The sequence below is a fragment of the Necator americanus genome, chromosome IV (genome assembly GCF_031761385.1).
Source record: "Necator americanus strain Aroian chromosome IV, whole genome shotgun sequence".
Lineage (NCBI taxonomy): Eukaryota > Metazoa > Nematoda > Chromadorea > Rhabditida > Ancylostomatidae > Necator > Necator americanus.
This window is the reverse complement of record NC_087374.1, coordinates 13,058,553-13,072,599: the sequence shown is the minus strand read 5'-3', so window position 1 is coordinate 13,072,599 and position 14,047 is coordinate 13,058,553. Positions and strand designations below refer to the sequence as shown.

The 14,047-nt window shown below is 41.5% G+C and overlaps 3 protein-coding genes across 4 annotated transcripts; all 3 read left to right on the top strand.

Moving 5' to 3' along the window:
• Window positions 1–111: 111 nt before the first annotated feature.
• On the top strand, window positions 112–2,940 carry RB195_001122 (uncharacterized protein; the record flags this gene model as incomplete). The annotated part of the gene is made up of 6 exons (XM_064197752.1): window positions 112–204; window positions 317–446; window positions 504–583; window positions 1,417–1,544; window positions 2,384–2,557; window positions 2,799–2,940. 6 exons carry the CDS (start codon window positions 112–114, stop codon window positions 2,938–2,940), a joined length of 747 nt encoding a protein of 248 aa, XP_064053633.1.
• A 285-nt stretch (window positions 2,941–3,225) lies between these two features.
• On the top strand, window positions 3,226–7,804 carry RB195_001121 (uncharacterized protein; the record flags this gene model as incomplete). The annotated part of the gene is made up of 8 exons (XM_064197751.1): window positions 3,226–3,303; window positions 3,355–3,443; window positions 3,528–3,611; window positions 3,693–3,875; window positions 3,925–4,028; window positions 5,146–5,264; window positions 7,435–7,602; window positions 7,655–7,804. 8 exons carry the CDS (start codon window positions 3,226–3,228, stop codon window positions 7,802–7,804), a joined length of 975 nt encoding a protein of 324 aa, XP_064053632.1.
• A 174-nt stretch (window positions 7,805–7,978) lies between these two features.
• On the top strand, window positions 7,979–13,687 carry RB195_001120 (uncharacterized protein; the record flags this gene model as incomplete). 2 transcript variants are annotated; one of them, XM_064197749.1, is made up of 13 exons in its annotated part: window positions 7,979–8,007; window positions 8,079–8,191; window positions 8,246–8,542; window positions 8,603–8,767; window positions 11,167–11,242; window positions 11,913–12,065; window positions 12,207–12,350; window positions 12,466–12,592; window positions 12,644–12,762; window positions 12,818–12,918; window positions 12,983–13,164; window positions 13,217–13,443; window positions 13,510–13,687. In XM_064197749.1, 13 exons carry the CDS (start codon window positions 7,979–7,981, stop codon window positions 13,685–13,687), a joined length of 1,911 nt encoding a protein of 636 aa, XP_064053630.1. The 2 variants fall into 2 exon arrangements, with proteins under 2 accessions (XP_064053630.1, XP_064053631.1); XM_064197750.1 differs by lacking the exon at window positions 7,979–8,007 and having other exon boundaries at window positions 8,080–8,191; window positions 13,217–13,319; window positions 13,374–13,443.
• Between the last annotated feature and the right edge of the window lie 360 nt (window positions 13,688–14,047).

The window sequence follows — 14,047 nt, the reverse complement described above, 5'->3', positions numbered from 1 at the left end:
TCAAGATATTAGTCCTGGTCGTATTGTTGAGTCTGCGTTCCAATTCTTTCTTTTACTTTCTGATTCCCCAGTTTTTATGCCAATTCTTCTGTTTTCATTTATTTTTTAGATATGAATTTCGGCGACACTCTTTCTGGAGCCGAATATTTGGCATCCATTTACGGAACGGAAAAAGATAAAGTTAACTGTTCATTTTTCTTCAAGGCAAGTCTGCAACTTAGTAGTTTTATTCCTGAAATTTGTCCACATTTGCCACCAACTCTCCCACTTGGCTACAGATTGTAGCCTTCTACGCGCACTTAACTCATATATTTAGACTGGAGCTTGTCGACACGGTGATAAATGTTCGCGGGCTCATCACACTCCTACATTTTCACCGACGATTTTATTGAAGAATTTCTATCATAATCCGGTTGTCGATGTACGACAGGCTGATGCTTTCGATAGTCAGTTTCTTACCTCTGAAGTTGCTATCACTTTATCTCTGTTATTTCTATTTTCAGAGGTCGGTAGGAAAAATGAGGAAGAACAGAAATACTTCGATGAATTTTACGAGGAGGTCTTTACAGAGTTGGAACGAAAGGTTTGCAACTCCTGCCAAACGTAAAAGTAGATTACGAATTTTATTGGCAGTCAAAAACTTGCTTCAATTGCACTATATTTGCTGTCGTTATTTGCTAACATGTTCTTACGTCTTGCGATCTTTACCCTAATCTCGTGAGTTTCCTTAGAGAACTTGAGGAAGTCCGAGTAACATTCATGAATCAACTATGTTCTGAATATAACAGAATTAGGTGTCAAAAGTTTCGGCATTAAGCAGTGTTTAACTTGGGCTTTTCTGGGGTATTCCTGTCATCACAGTAATGTTGCATAAAGCTATATCTGTACATCGATATTCAGTGAGCTGATGTTCGGGCTTTTCTTTGAGAGAACATTCTGGTAAAAATTGGAATTTTTTCATTAGTAGTTGCACGAAAAACTACGTTCCAAAACGAAGGAACGAAGTGTTTGCAAATGTGCTCCGTTTGCAGTTCCCTCGATAGTTTTGCTAAAGCGTCATTAAGAGAAGGGATACGGGCTAAAATTGAAAGGGTGGATTGTTTCGTCGAAGGTGTATTTAGATTTCTCAGAGGTGTTAACATGTTGACCCACTCATCGATATGTCGTGACGTCACGGTGACTAATTCCTGCTATTTTTTTGTGTTCCAAACTTTCTTCGCACTTGTAGACCGTAACAAAAAAAAAAGAAATTGAAGTGATCCATCGTTTTGATTTTCCGGTCTTTCTGAGCGTTCCCCTTATTTTTCTGCGAAGTCAATATTCATCTCCAAAACAGTAATTATTATAGCTGTCTATTAGGTCCTCACCTAGCCAGTGGCATGTTCCCGCCTTCGTTGCAGTATCGTAGTTTTTCAGTATGGAGAGGTAGAAGAAATCAATGTTTGCGAAAACATTGGGGAGCACATGGTTGGTAACGTCTACGTGAAGTTTGTGCGCGAAGAGGATGCAGACAGAGCGTGCCGTGATTTAAATGACAACAGATGGTATGTGTGTTTTCTATCTAATTGACTCCCATGTAAGGGTTAACAGGAGAGAATCTGTGAAATTTCGGCGCATTTCTGGGGAACGCCAGCCGAGTAGTCCAAATGTTGCATATTCTCTCCTGTACTCTTCATGGATGATTTTGAATAAGTCGGGGAGCGCAGAAATTGTAGAATTGAGATGATGTTTCAGTTATTCCGTGTAATTTAAACGTGTTCAGATGTTCTACACTGCAATCTCCATCGCACCTCATCTCTCTTTAGTTGAAAGTTGCCTTCGTTCCTTCGGTGTCTCATCGAGAGGATTTCGAAATTTCAAGAAAAAGATTTGCCCCATCTAGGGCTAGTAACCTTTTCGTTGTCATAATGCTGTTCAGGCTTCATCCGAGGGGGCATACTGTAAAAGCCGATGCTTTTGACCATGCGGGTTCTCTGACTAACTACTCAATACAAGAGTGCTCCCTAAAACCCCAGTTCAGAGTTCAGATCCATTGACCGATTATGGTTTATGGCACAGTGCGCGCTGCGTTGTCGAGAGACGATTGAGAAGGCAATTCATATGCATTCCATAAGTGAGTGAGTGAACTCACAATTCCGGTAATTGTTCAGGAAAAATCCCGTTCCTTTCCGCTTGACGACGTGCAGGTGTCTATCATCGTTGGTGTTTGGATGCGTGTCGAAATTGGTCTGCTATTTTTATGACTATGCGCGTTTAGAGGTTCTCATTAAGCGATTTATTAAGGAAGTACTTTTAAGTGATGGAATTGTGTTGTCGGTTCAGTCAGAAGGGACTGCTAAGGGCATTACCTATCTCATAATTTAAAGAGTGAGCAGTGTTTTAGGTTTAATGGAGCACCAATATACGCTGAGTTGTGTCCAGTTACGGATTTTCGTGAATCACGCTGTCGTCAACACGAAGTGATCACATGCTCGAAAGGGGGATTCTGCAATTTTATGCACTTGAAGGCGATCAGCCCTGCCCTTGGAGAGAAGCTGTTTGGAAGACGAGGACGAAGGTGACTGCCTTACAACATTTGTAATCTGGAATTATGCACAAAGGCATTCGTGCATTGCTTAGTTGAAAACTTTCTATAAACTATATTTGTTAAAAATGTTTTCATTCGAAGAGTTCTGACTTCTAGTCGTAGTTTTATCTTGATCAGCACCCGCTGCCCACCTGCTGAAAAGAACTGCCCCTTTCCTGTCCTTTTTCAATAAAGTTTCGTTTGTATAGAAGTGTTAGAAGTAAGTATTTAGAGCTGATTCGGCGGGGCATTATCCGTCGATGCGAGGCAGCGGTGGTGGAGGAAGAGACCGTGACCGCCATGAAAGAGAAAGGAGACGGGACAGATCACCTTACAAAGAAAGAAGACGAAGCCGCGATCGTAGGCGTTACTGAGCGCTTGCATTTCTTGTTAATATCAGATTTTATCTCCTGCTTCACGTGTTCTACGCTGTATTTGGTATCTGGAAATTTTTTTTGTGTTGATTCTTCTGGGATTAGAATGGAATTGTAGAATTTTAGTTATTGTATAATACGTTGGCTGTGGTATTCTGCGAGTTTTCGATAAATACTTCTGAAATTCGAGCGTAAATGCCGAGTGGTGATGGTTCCCTTGCCTTGTTTCGATTTCCGGTATAATAGCGACTTTTTGATCGATTTAGACTTTCTATTCTTCAGTAGATGGCAACGTCAAATTTTCCCCACAACAAGAAGAGAACTTTGTATGTGGGAGGCTTCGGTGAAGAGGTGAACGAAAAGGTAAGCTGTTGTGATCGTTTACTTAGATAGCCGTAATTGAAGCTATTGCAGGTGCTCATGGCAGCTTTTATCACTTTTGGTGACATAGTCGCTATATCAATTCCTATGGACTATGAGACAGGAAAGCATCGAGGTTTTGGGTATGTAATACAACGTTACAGACCGTTATTTCCATCGAAGAATGTCCATTGTTTTCGGTTTGATTTGTTAATTCTCTTTTTAAGATTTGTTGAGTTTGAATTAGCTGAGGATGCTGCTGCAGCCATAGATAACATGAATGAAAGCGAGTTATTCGGCAAAACCATCAGGTATATCGTAAAAAAAAAAATCAACAATTCAATTTCTTTATAGTTCCAAACAACATTGTAGAGAATTGCTTAGACATTCAGGTGTAACTTCGCCAGGCCGCCCAAAGCTACTGAACGGTCGTCTCGTCCTGTTTGGGCTGATGACGAGTGGCTGAAACGATATGGGAAAGGAAGTGGAGTTGTAGATGTTAGAGATAGTGAAGGGAAAGCAACGACAGCTAAGGGACTACCTAGAGTGTATCTAGGTGTCAAGATAGGAATAAGGTAGTTCATGCTGTTGTTTGATTTCCCAGTGAAGTCTATTTCGTTGTAGATACATTGGACGAATAGTAATTGAGCTGCGACCCGATGTAGTACCACGTACAGCAGAGAATTTCCGATGTTTATGTACTGGAGAGAAAGGGTTCGGATACGAAGGTTAGTTATTTTACTGTAATGATATAAAGACAGCATCCCAAGAACCTGACGCGAGGGATTCAGCGGAAAAGAAACTAGAGATTAGGTCGTTCCACTCATCTTTCCCTAATCGTCGTGAAGAACGGAGTGGGAACTGATTTAGTTCCTAGGAGGCACGTTAGAACGCACTTCTATGTACACGTTCCGGTCCTCTCAGCTGCTTATTGGTTTTACTTGAATTAGGGTGGTGAGAGGACATTAGTAGGGTCAAAACGACATGGAGCACGTACGTAACTGCATACGCGGGTTCTCTCGAGGCGCTTCGGTGCAGCGTAGCGGTGAAACCTCTGCTGGCACCACCCATCGCTGCAGTTTGCGACGGTCCCACCTTTGTTCTAGAACAAAACAACAACGCATGCACAAGGGTTACGTCCTGCTGCCTCCACTGCGCCATTTCAAGCGCTTACCCAAATGCACCGCAACTACACTCGTGATTCATGTCGTTTTTATCCGACTATATCTCGACCGACTTATATGCGGTGCATGCACAAGGGTTACGCCTTGCAACCGAAATCGTCGTGAAAACGGCGTCCGCCCTCCTTTTTACGACGATTATGGAGAGATGAGCAGAACCACTTTGGATCCTGCAATCTACAACTCCTCCCTTAGCTTTTCCCATGGATTCCTGCACCACGTCAAATTCGTGGTATGTTGCCTTTAAAGGCATCACCCTACGAATCTGAGGTGGTACGGATTTCAGATGGAGTATTCGTATTCGGATAGTAGATTATGGAGAGGGGTGTGATTCCGTCCATTTCTTCCTAATTCCCGTAAAAAACGGCCCGGAAGATGCGGCGCGCGCACAAGGTTGGCGCACTCCAATCGGACTCATTCTAGAAAATAGTGCGCCGGAACGCTCGAAGCCGTATCTTCTGGGCGTTTTCTGCGGCAATTAGGAAGAAATGAACGGAATCACCCTTCTCTCAATAATCTACGATTCCGTATACGAATACTCACAGGAAATCCGTACCACCCCAGATTCGTGGAGTGATGCCTTTAATCTTTCATTACTCTCTCACTCTTTTTGCGACTTATTTCAGGCCTTGGAGTTAGTACTAGCCTCGAAGTTTATTTACAGGATCCACATTTCATCGAATAATTCCGAAGTTCATGCTGCAAGGTGGTGATTTCACAAAGGGTGATGGAACTGGGGGAAAATCGATATATGGACCGAAATTTGAGGACGAAAACTTTAAGGTTTACTAATATTGGTGACCCTTTCTTCTATGTTTATACCCCTACGCTGCTTCACGTGCATCTGGTTACCTCAATTTATCACAGAAATCGGTTCTTCTTATGCAGCCTAATTCTTCGATATTTTTACTAATTTGAAAAAAGCAGAATTTCCAGCAATCAACATCTATTTCTCATAGAATACGACTCGTCTTTCCTCACTTTCAGTAGCGTCTCTAGAATACCTAACTGTTTTTCTCTTGGAGATATGATAATTAAGTGCTGAGTACATAATAGAGGTTACAAAAATTGATTGAGGAATCACCTTAAACTATCTTTCTCAGAAATTAATCTTAAGGTGGTCCCACGCGAGGTATTATACTGAATGCTATGAAGCTATGGCTGCGGCTCTTGCTGACGTGATTGCTTCACGATAGGAGTAGTTTGGAGCCGTTCTGAAGAATAAAACCCGCATTGCAAGTGGTGTGCCATGGCTATTTCTGGACATATATTAGTTCCTTTGTTTGTATCTCTGTTGATTGCTACTATCAACATATTCTTCTTTGGAGCATCCGTCAGTGTACGTAGGGTATTTTTGTTTTGGAGCCAACACAATGCTGTTGACGAGCGTGATTTATCCGGAAAGGACATTTTATTTCTCTTACTATTATGATATTGGTGAATATATAAGCACTTTACTACAGTTAGCTAACAGTGACGCTTCCTGTCCATGCTTTTCCAAGCGGAAGATTTACTTATTATACTGATTATGTGATCTAAAATTTGGTCGAGAATTAGACGTTCTTGTGTACACATGAAAATCATTTTTTATGAGACGCCCGATAATGGAGCCGAGTACTCTGTATCTAATAAATAGGGGAGCGATTAAGAAGAAATTGACGGATATCGAGTTGGTTTCCTATTTTGAGCAACGTTAATATGGGCGAATTTAGAGTCGTGGAAAACTTTCTCAACACATTCGTCAAAATGTTAGTTAATTGATTCTTGAACCAAAATTACTCAATTAGCAGCAATTCGACAGCGATAAAGTGCGATCTAGGTGTTTAACTCAGCTACATTGTCTTAGTAACTCGGCTTTCTTCGTCTGGGAGGATCCGTGGAATGTTGCCAAAGTGATGCAATGATAATGATGTAGATAATCTTGTTCAAGAGAACAATTCGTCGCAAAAGTGTTAGATTACTTCTGGGACAGCGGGAGACTTCTCTATTGTGCTACTGCTTCTTAGCTGACTCAGTGTTGCGTAAATTTGACGTGCGTGGAGAGTTCTTCGAAGGTAACCGCAATTGGAAATTGCTTGCTGGAAACGTATTTGATTTCTATACTCGATATTTGTTTTTCAGCTTACTAATTTGATAACCATTTCAAGAAGAGATATCGATTTTACCGATTGATGGATTTTTCTTCTCAAATTTGACTGCTGAGACTGATTAAAGCTGGAAAATTCTGTTTTTCCTCTTCGAAAAAAAAACCTTTCAATTTTATTGTCTGTCTCTCCCACTTTGATCTCCCATTTGCTGGAGCTACGTCAGTAATGTTTCCATTTGTTCGTCTCGTGCGTATTGGCTTCTGCTTGATCCATAGAAGAGTGTCACATTTTTTCTCTGAAGGACTATGCAAAAAAATCTGATCGTTAAATCGACGGCCCATTGTGCTTTTTCTATCTTCTGTGAACTGTGTCGCGTTACACTCATTTGACGGAAGAAACTGCACAACTCGAACAAAAACTTATTATTTTAATTTTTTAAAGAGCAGAAAGACCAAAAGTTCTGCACCTCTTCCAAGTTTTTCCACTTGATAGTTTATTTGTAAGTTGGACAGCTCCTGATTGAAGTGATAGGGAGAAAAATCAGTTGTTTCGAAAGCTCTTTAAAAATCAATTTTAAGTTGAGACGATCTCATTATTCGCGTTGTTGCCTCAACTTCCGCTAATGCGGCATTCTCCACTAGCAGATAATAAATCATGCCTTTTTTCTTTTGAAACGCGGTAATGAAGACTTTTGCAACCCACCTTGCAAATCGTTATCCACCGTAATCGTAGGCTGAGTTCCAGTTTAGTGTTACTAAGAGGGAAAACTGATTATTCGGAATTATTTGAGGTCGTTGAGGTATAAAGTTGGAACAGAATCCATCCTATTTTTCTCTCCTGCTTATTTCACTCCTACTTGTTTTCAGCTGAAGCACGTTATGCCTGGCACAGTGTCCATGGCGAACTGCGGTCCCAACACGAATGGGTCGCAGTTTTTCATTTGCACGGAGAAAACAGATTGGTTGGATGGGAAACATGTTGTGTTCGGCCACGTAGTTGAAGGAATGAACATAGTCCGACAAGTGGAGCAACAAGTGAGTTTGATTAAGGCATGAGAAGTTCTCAGTTTGACCTACTTTATTCTAGGGATCGCCGTCCGGAAAACCTCAGATGGTAGTAAAAATAGTGGAATGTGGTGAATTAGAGCCAGCACCAATTATAGAAACGGCAGATGTAGAGAACGCAGATCCTCAAAATAGTATGGAAGTTGATCAGAGGAAGGAAACAGATGTATAATTAGGCTTCTGAGCATTTTTTACTTTTACCTGATGAAGAACAACGGTGTACTAATATTCATTCCCTTTTGTTGATTCTTATTGCTTCTCTTTGTTTGTTTGAAGTGATTTTTGTTGGTTATGAATTAAATTGAAGTAAAGCGATCTCATTTTTTTGGTATTGTTTCTTATTCTTATGGTTGAAAACCGAATGTTTACTGGATTGTAAGTACGGTTTCTGCTCCTGCTGTTTTGTGCAGCAATTGACAAGCTGTATTTTTTCTATCGATTTCCAGAATGGGAAGCAAAACAGGTGGCAACACGGAGCCAATGCCTTTTGTAAGAAAATGGGGTGCAGCAGCAGCTGCCTCAGACGATGGTACAATTGCTCCCCCACCACCTCCAGACGGTTGGTCTGCCTCAGGCTTCAATTTTTTTGCCACATCACAGTTTTCTATTCTAGTATCAACTCCGACGTCTGGTCATGACACTTCGACGCACTCGCATCGGGACCGGAGCCGTTCGCGTGATCACAAAGAACGAAGGGAACGTCGCCGAAGATCACGATCTGGAGACCGTGAACGCCACAGGAGACGGCGGAGTCGCTCGAGAAAGCGCAGTAGGTCGCGCGATAGAAAAAGATCTCGAAGCAGAAGCAAGGATCGCGACAGATCTTCCCCTCCTGCTGCGCCCACATACACTCCAGCAGTACCAGTTATTAAGGAGCCAGTGATTAATCCACTTATGAGACCGGAAGTTGGTAAGCGACACTACTTTGTATGATACCGTATCCACCTTTTCCTTAACAAGTATTGTTGAGCGTTGTCCGGAACTGATGCTTTACCTGGACATGAGAACGCGTTGACAGAAGCAGGAAGAAAACGAGAGAGGAAGTCGCGCTGGTCAGCAACGAAAAGTTTTGTCCCTGGAATGCCTACGATCCTGCCTTCAAATTTATCGGATGATCAGAGGACGGCTTACCTTCGTGAGTATTTTTCACACCTATTTTAAAAAAATAGTTCAAGTTCAAAAATGTGAGACGAACAATGCAAAAGCATTAATATGAAGTTGGAATCAGCAGGTAAGTTTTCGCAGGTGGGTTTTTAATGTTCTTTTTTCCCACGAGATCAGATCATATGTACTTTTTTGTTTGAGTCTTCATCTAAAAAGCAGCAATCCTTCGGAGTTTTGAAGCAATGGAGCGAAAAAGAAGTAGTTGATGGAGATACAACTTTTACATCAGATTCTTCGTTAATAGCCGAACACGTTCTCTAATGCTGGGAAAAGAAAGAAATCAATTATTTCCCCAAGAAATAATGCAGTGATTAATCTAATTCTTCATTTGGGTCATGGTATGGTTCATTTGGAGCTTTGCGGCCAAATAGATCTGAGGTATCAATCTCGCTATGTTGGATAGGTGAAGATACTTTGCCTTTGTGAGGATTTGCTCATGAGTATTTCGGTGTTAAGAAGAAAAGCTATCATGTGTTAAGACACATCAAGTATAGCTTTGTGTCTTATCTCTGGTTTTAAATAGAAGGTTAAGGTAACATTGAGTAGATGTATTTCTATCTCGAATCGTTTAAGTAGGAGGGTTGAACGTGCTTCATTCTCTTGCAGTTTCATTTAACTTCGATCTTGTTTCCAATTAATAGTAGTAAAACAAGTTCTGTTTGCATTTGCAAGATAATACACTGTAGCTTTCAACAACGTATACTCTATAGTGGAAAGGCAATGCACATCTTTCATTATTTCTCGAAAGCATGAGTATTGCAGCAGCGAGTATTGTAACGAAGTGGGAACGAGGAAGAAATTCGGTGCTAAGTAATTTGAAAATCCGTGACCGAAACACATTTTCGATCGGAGAACTTCATCGTCTTCATACCCGTCGCTTCCGCAGCCTTTTACTCAAGAACTTTGTAATATGAAAACATTAAGGTTTATTAAAAGATATGAGTGCTCTCAAATTTCTCATTCTCTAAAACGAATCCTGTCTCATTTGCGAGAATGCGCAACCTCTCCTGGGAGAGGAGGATAGCATCTTCCCATAGGTATGTTTGACGTTTGATGACACCTTTGACTTTGTGCTAGAGAAGCCACAGTTGGTTGTACTCCATCCCTGTCTTTTACACCATGGAAAAATTCTATGTTGTGTCATATCGTCCGACGGAGCGTCTTTTAAACTTTTTTCTTTTATGTACAACACACCAGTTGCTCTTGAAAGTGCTTCAAAAGTAGACAATTTTGGCGTTTTTGCTCTCTTATTTCAAGCTTACTTCTCTCACCCCAAACGATCGAGACAGAGTACAGTTTTAGAGCAAATTCTCTTTTGTCTCCATGTATTGCACATTTTATACGGTGGGTGTAGCACAGTGGATGAGATTCTCCTCTTACTGAACGATCGATGGTTCGAAATCGCCAAAGAGCAAGCATTTCATGCTTCTACCAGTCTTGTGTGCGAGGATAAAAAACATATACTTCTTTATCATCTATTCTTTTCCTCATCGAAACAAACCGAAGTAAATTAGAAGAAATGGAGGAGGACTGCAGGCGTTCCTTATTTCGCGCTTTGATGAAGCGAATCGAAAGATCATGAAGTATGGTTCTTTGATTCATACTCAGAATAAGTGAATGAAGTGTAAGAAAATTCCACCCACGAACAAGGCACTAATTTTCATTGTTCGCAATGTCTCGATTCAAAAAAAAAAAAAGAAACACATCGCGTCGCACTTTTAATGTGTTGAACGAACCATACATCACCGTTAACAAACTAACTTAACATCTGAAGGATCTATCGGTGCATCTCGAAAAGGGCTGATCTTTCTTCTTCGAAAAGTAATGGACATTTGACCTCCTCAGAAAGGAAAAAAGAAATTTAAAATTGAAAGGAAAAGTTGGTCCAGCTTCGCTGCGGCTAGTTTCCTTCTCTCTGACAAGAAATGTCATGAGTAAATGTTTACTATCTTTCCGTACATTTCTTTAGTTCATGCCGCTAGATAGACGAAACTGTACAAAGTGTGTTCCTAAACAAATGTATTTATGCAAGAACCAAACATCTCCGTTAACAAACTTCAAGGAGGTACTGGGAAACAAAAAAAAGTGTCGAGTATACCAATTTGTGTTCGGATATTCGCGAAGTATTATGTGCATTTCACCAGTGTTCCTTGAAATTACGTAGCCTTCTTTGTGGCATGGGTACTGGTAATGAAAAAAGACCGTACGTGTATGAGACTACTTTCGATTTTTATAACAACGAGTGTTTTGTTGCAATATGTTTCATTTTCCTTTAATCATGAAGTTTTTATGTCTTTCACTGTGATATAACTTGTATTATCCGTTGCTACTATTGTACTAATCTTCTCCGCGGCTTGGCCGTGATTTCAGTGCAACTGGAGATTGAGGACGCCACACGCAAACTACGATTGGGCGATTTCCTCGGCTCGAGTGATCCAGCGCAAAGGCTAGTCGCTAGAAGTGGCGAGAGACACTGTGCTCACGCGTTTCAGGGAACAATCCACATGTGACGATCAAGCCGGGCATGTGCCATCGTGCTCTGGGTGGTACGGTGCACGTGCGTGGTATTGTATCGTACGGTTTGGCCTCGACGTGTGACAGAGAAGTGTTTCCGTTTTGAATTTTATTTGTTCCGAAATGTTTAACATGCGCTAGAGATTCGTTAGAATAGTGCCCAGTTCTGCTGGTTAGGGTGGGCAAGACAGTCGTAAGTTAATTGTTTCTGGAAGTGCAACCGAATTTTTGACATTGGACATAAGCACTCTCTGCGTTTTATTTAGCCACATTCAGCCATTGCAGCAGTTCTAATTTTAATTTTCAGGCAATTTTTCGAATTCCGCTTTGTTTCGTGTTTTGTTTCGACTCGAACAGTCACGAATGCTGATGCTAATCCTAATCATAATGTTTAGCGTTTAGATCCATCATCAAGTCCCCATGGATGCATCATGTATCTAATCGCAAATTTTCAGCTGCATTACATTATCAAACATTTTAGCCCTTTTCGACGACCCAGCTGCGACATAGAAGTACTCTAGAAATAAAATGACACTAAAATATCTAAATTAAATGTGCATATAGAGAGGTGCGCTTTAATGCTAACTATACCCATATTTCAGAAGTCCGTCTCCAGAGCCGATCTATGACAGTAATGGCAAAAGGTTAAATACGAGAGAAGTGCGAAAACGTCAAGAATTAGAGCAACTTCGTCACGAGAAGATCCAGGCGTTATTGAAAATCAATCCAAATTTCAAACCGCCAGCAGACTACCGGTTAGAGATGTTTTTAGAGCGGTTGTTTTTTTTTTCTTCGCAAATTCTGTTCCGTGAAGATCTTGATAGTATTTGTCATTTTTTACAAACTCCCAATCCATCTCTGGTATTCATTTCTGTTAACTGCAAACATATTCCCAGTGCTCCAAATATTCGACTTCACGACAAGGTGTGGATACCACAGGATGCTCATCCTGAGTTGAACTTTGTCGGTTTGCTAATCGGACCTCGTGGCAACACGCTAAAGAGTCTTGAGGCTGAGACTGGTGCTAAGATTATTATCAGGTTCGTTTTCCTTCCTCTCTCACTAGCGTGTTTTCAGTTTTTGAGAGTAACATTTTGCGCATTCCATTAGTTTTGATTTTCCTAGTTTTTTTTACACGTAGTTTTCATGCTTCAGAGGAAAAGGCTCTGTGAAAGAAGGCAAACTTGGCAGCAGGCTTGGTCCAATGCCGGGAGAAAATGAACCACTCCACGCATATGTCACTGGCACTGATCAAGCAACCATTAAAAAAGCGTGTGATAAGGTAATTGTAAATCCTTCGTCCGAAGGGAATTTCTTGACTATTATTTTACAGATCCGGTCCATTATTGCCGAAGCGACTGCTATTCCTGATGGTCAGAATGAATTGCGAAAATTACAGCTAAGAGAACTGGCCTTGTTGAACGGAACTCTCCGACCAGAAGATCTTGCTAGGTAAGTTAGTACCGCGATACGTTGTAGATTCCTTTCAAGAAAAACCTTGTTTTAGCGGTGCTCGTTGTTCAAACTGCGGTTCGGATGAGCACAAAACATGGGAGTGTCCCGATGCGCCGAATATTACGGCTAAGGTGGTCTGTATGGCTTGCGGAAGTAAGTCTAAGAAAGAATTTAACATGAGATTTGTATCTAACGAAGGATCTGAATTGCTGTGTAGGTGCCGGTCATATTGCGAGAGACTGCAAGAACCCACGCCCTGGGGGAGCTGAAGGAGCTGTAGCAGCAGATGGCGGGATGGATGACGAATACTCGGCTCTGATGGAGGAACTCGGAGAGCGTCCAGCTCGAGTTCCGGATGGCTCAGTACGCGGTCGCGGAGCAACTACATTCCGTGGAGCTGTAGGGATATTTTTTTGCCCTGGTTACTGTAATTGCGGGATTAATATTGCAGAGAGGCGGGTTCTTTTCACGTGGTGCGCTTAGCAATCAACAGCCAGTGATTAGAGTGAACTTGGGTACAGCTGCTCAGCAGCAGAACGCAATGATGAGCGCTGGTATGTTTCCACCACCACCAGGAGCAAAGCCTCCGTACGGAATGGGACCTACAGATCCGTATCAACCGCAAGGATTCTTCTCGAGTCCTGGAGCTAGGGGACGTGGAGCAGCAGCATTTAGAGGGTTTGTTACTTGGGTTTCATAAGACGATGCAAAACATAACATAATACCACACTATTTTCTTTTCAGAGGTTGGTACGGTGGAGCGACAGCGATGCCGCTGCCAGTTCCACCGCCACCGCCACCACCAATGGGTGGCTTTCCGCCTCCTCCTCCTCCACCTCCTCCAGCTCCTCAAGCGGACCTTTCGCGGATCTTAGCGGCCCCAGCTCCACCTCCTCCGCCACCACCTCCACCACAACAGTAAACTCGATGTTTTCACACAGATCTTATTCAATTTTTGTTACTCTTCTTTGTCGTAACGACTATTTTTTTTAAACAGGTATCTCTTTCCATATAATTAGATAAATTTCTTTTATTCATGAATTTTGGTTTATTTTGTTCGCGTTGACTGAGGGCGTAGAAGAGAAATCTGCAGTTTTTTTTCCTTTTTCTCTCCTGGATTTGGAATGATTCTATGATGTATGTTATTTCTACTGACCTGTTTTTTTCTTGTTGTTCTTGAAAAATAAAATGTTACCTCCACGATAACAAAAACCAGAACGAACTTACAACTCAACAATATTAATCTCTCAGTATTAATCAACATGTTGCTGTGAAAATAAGC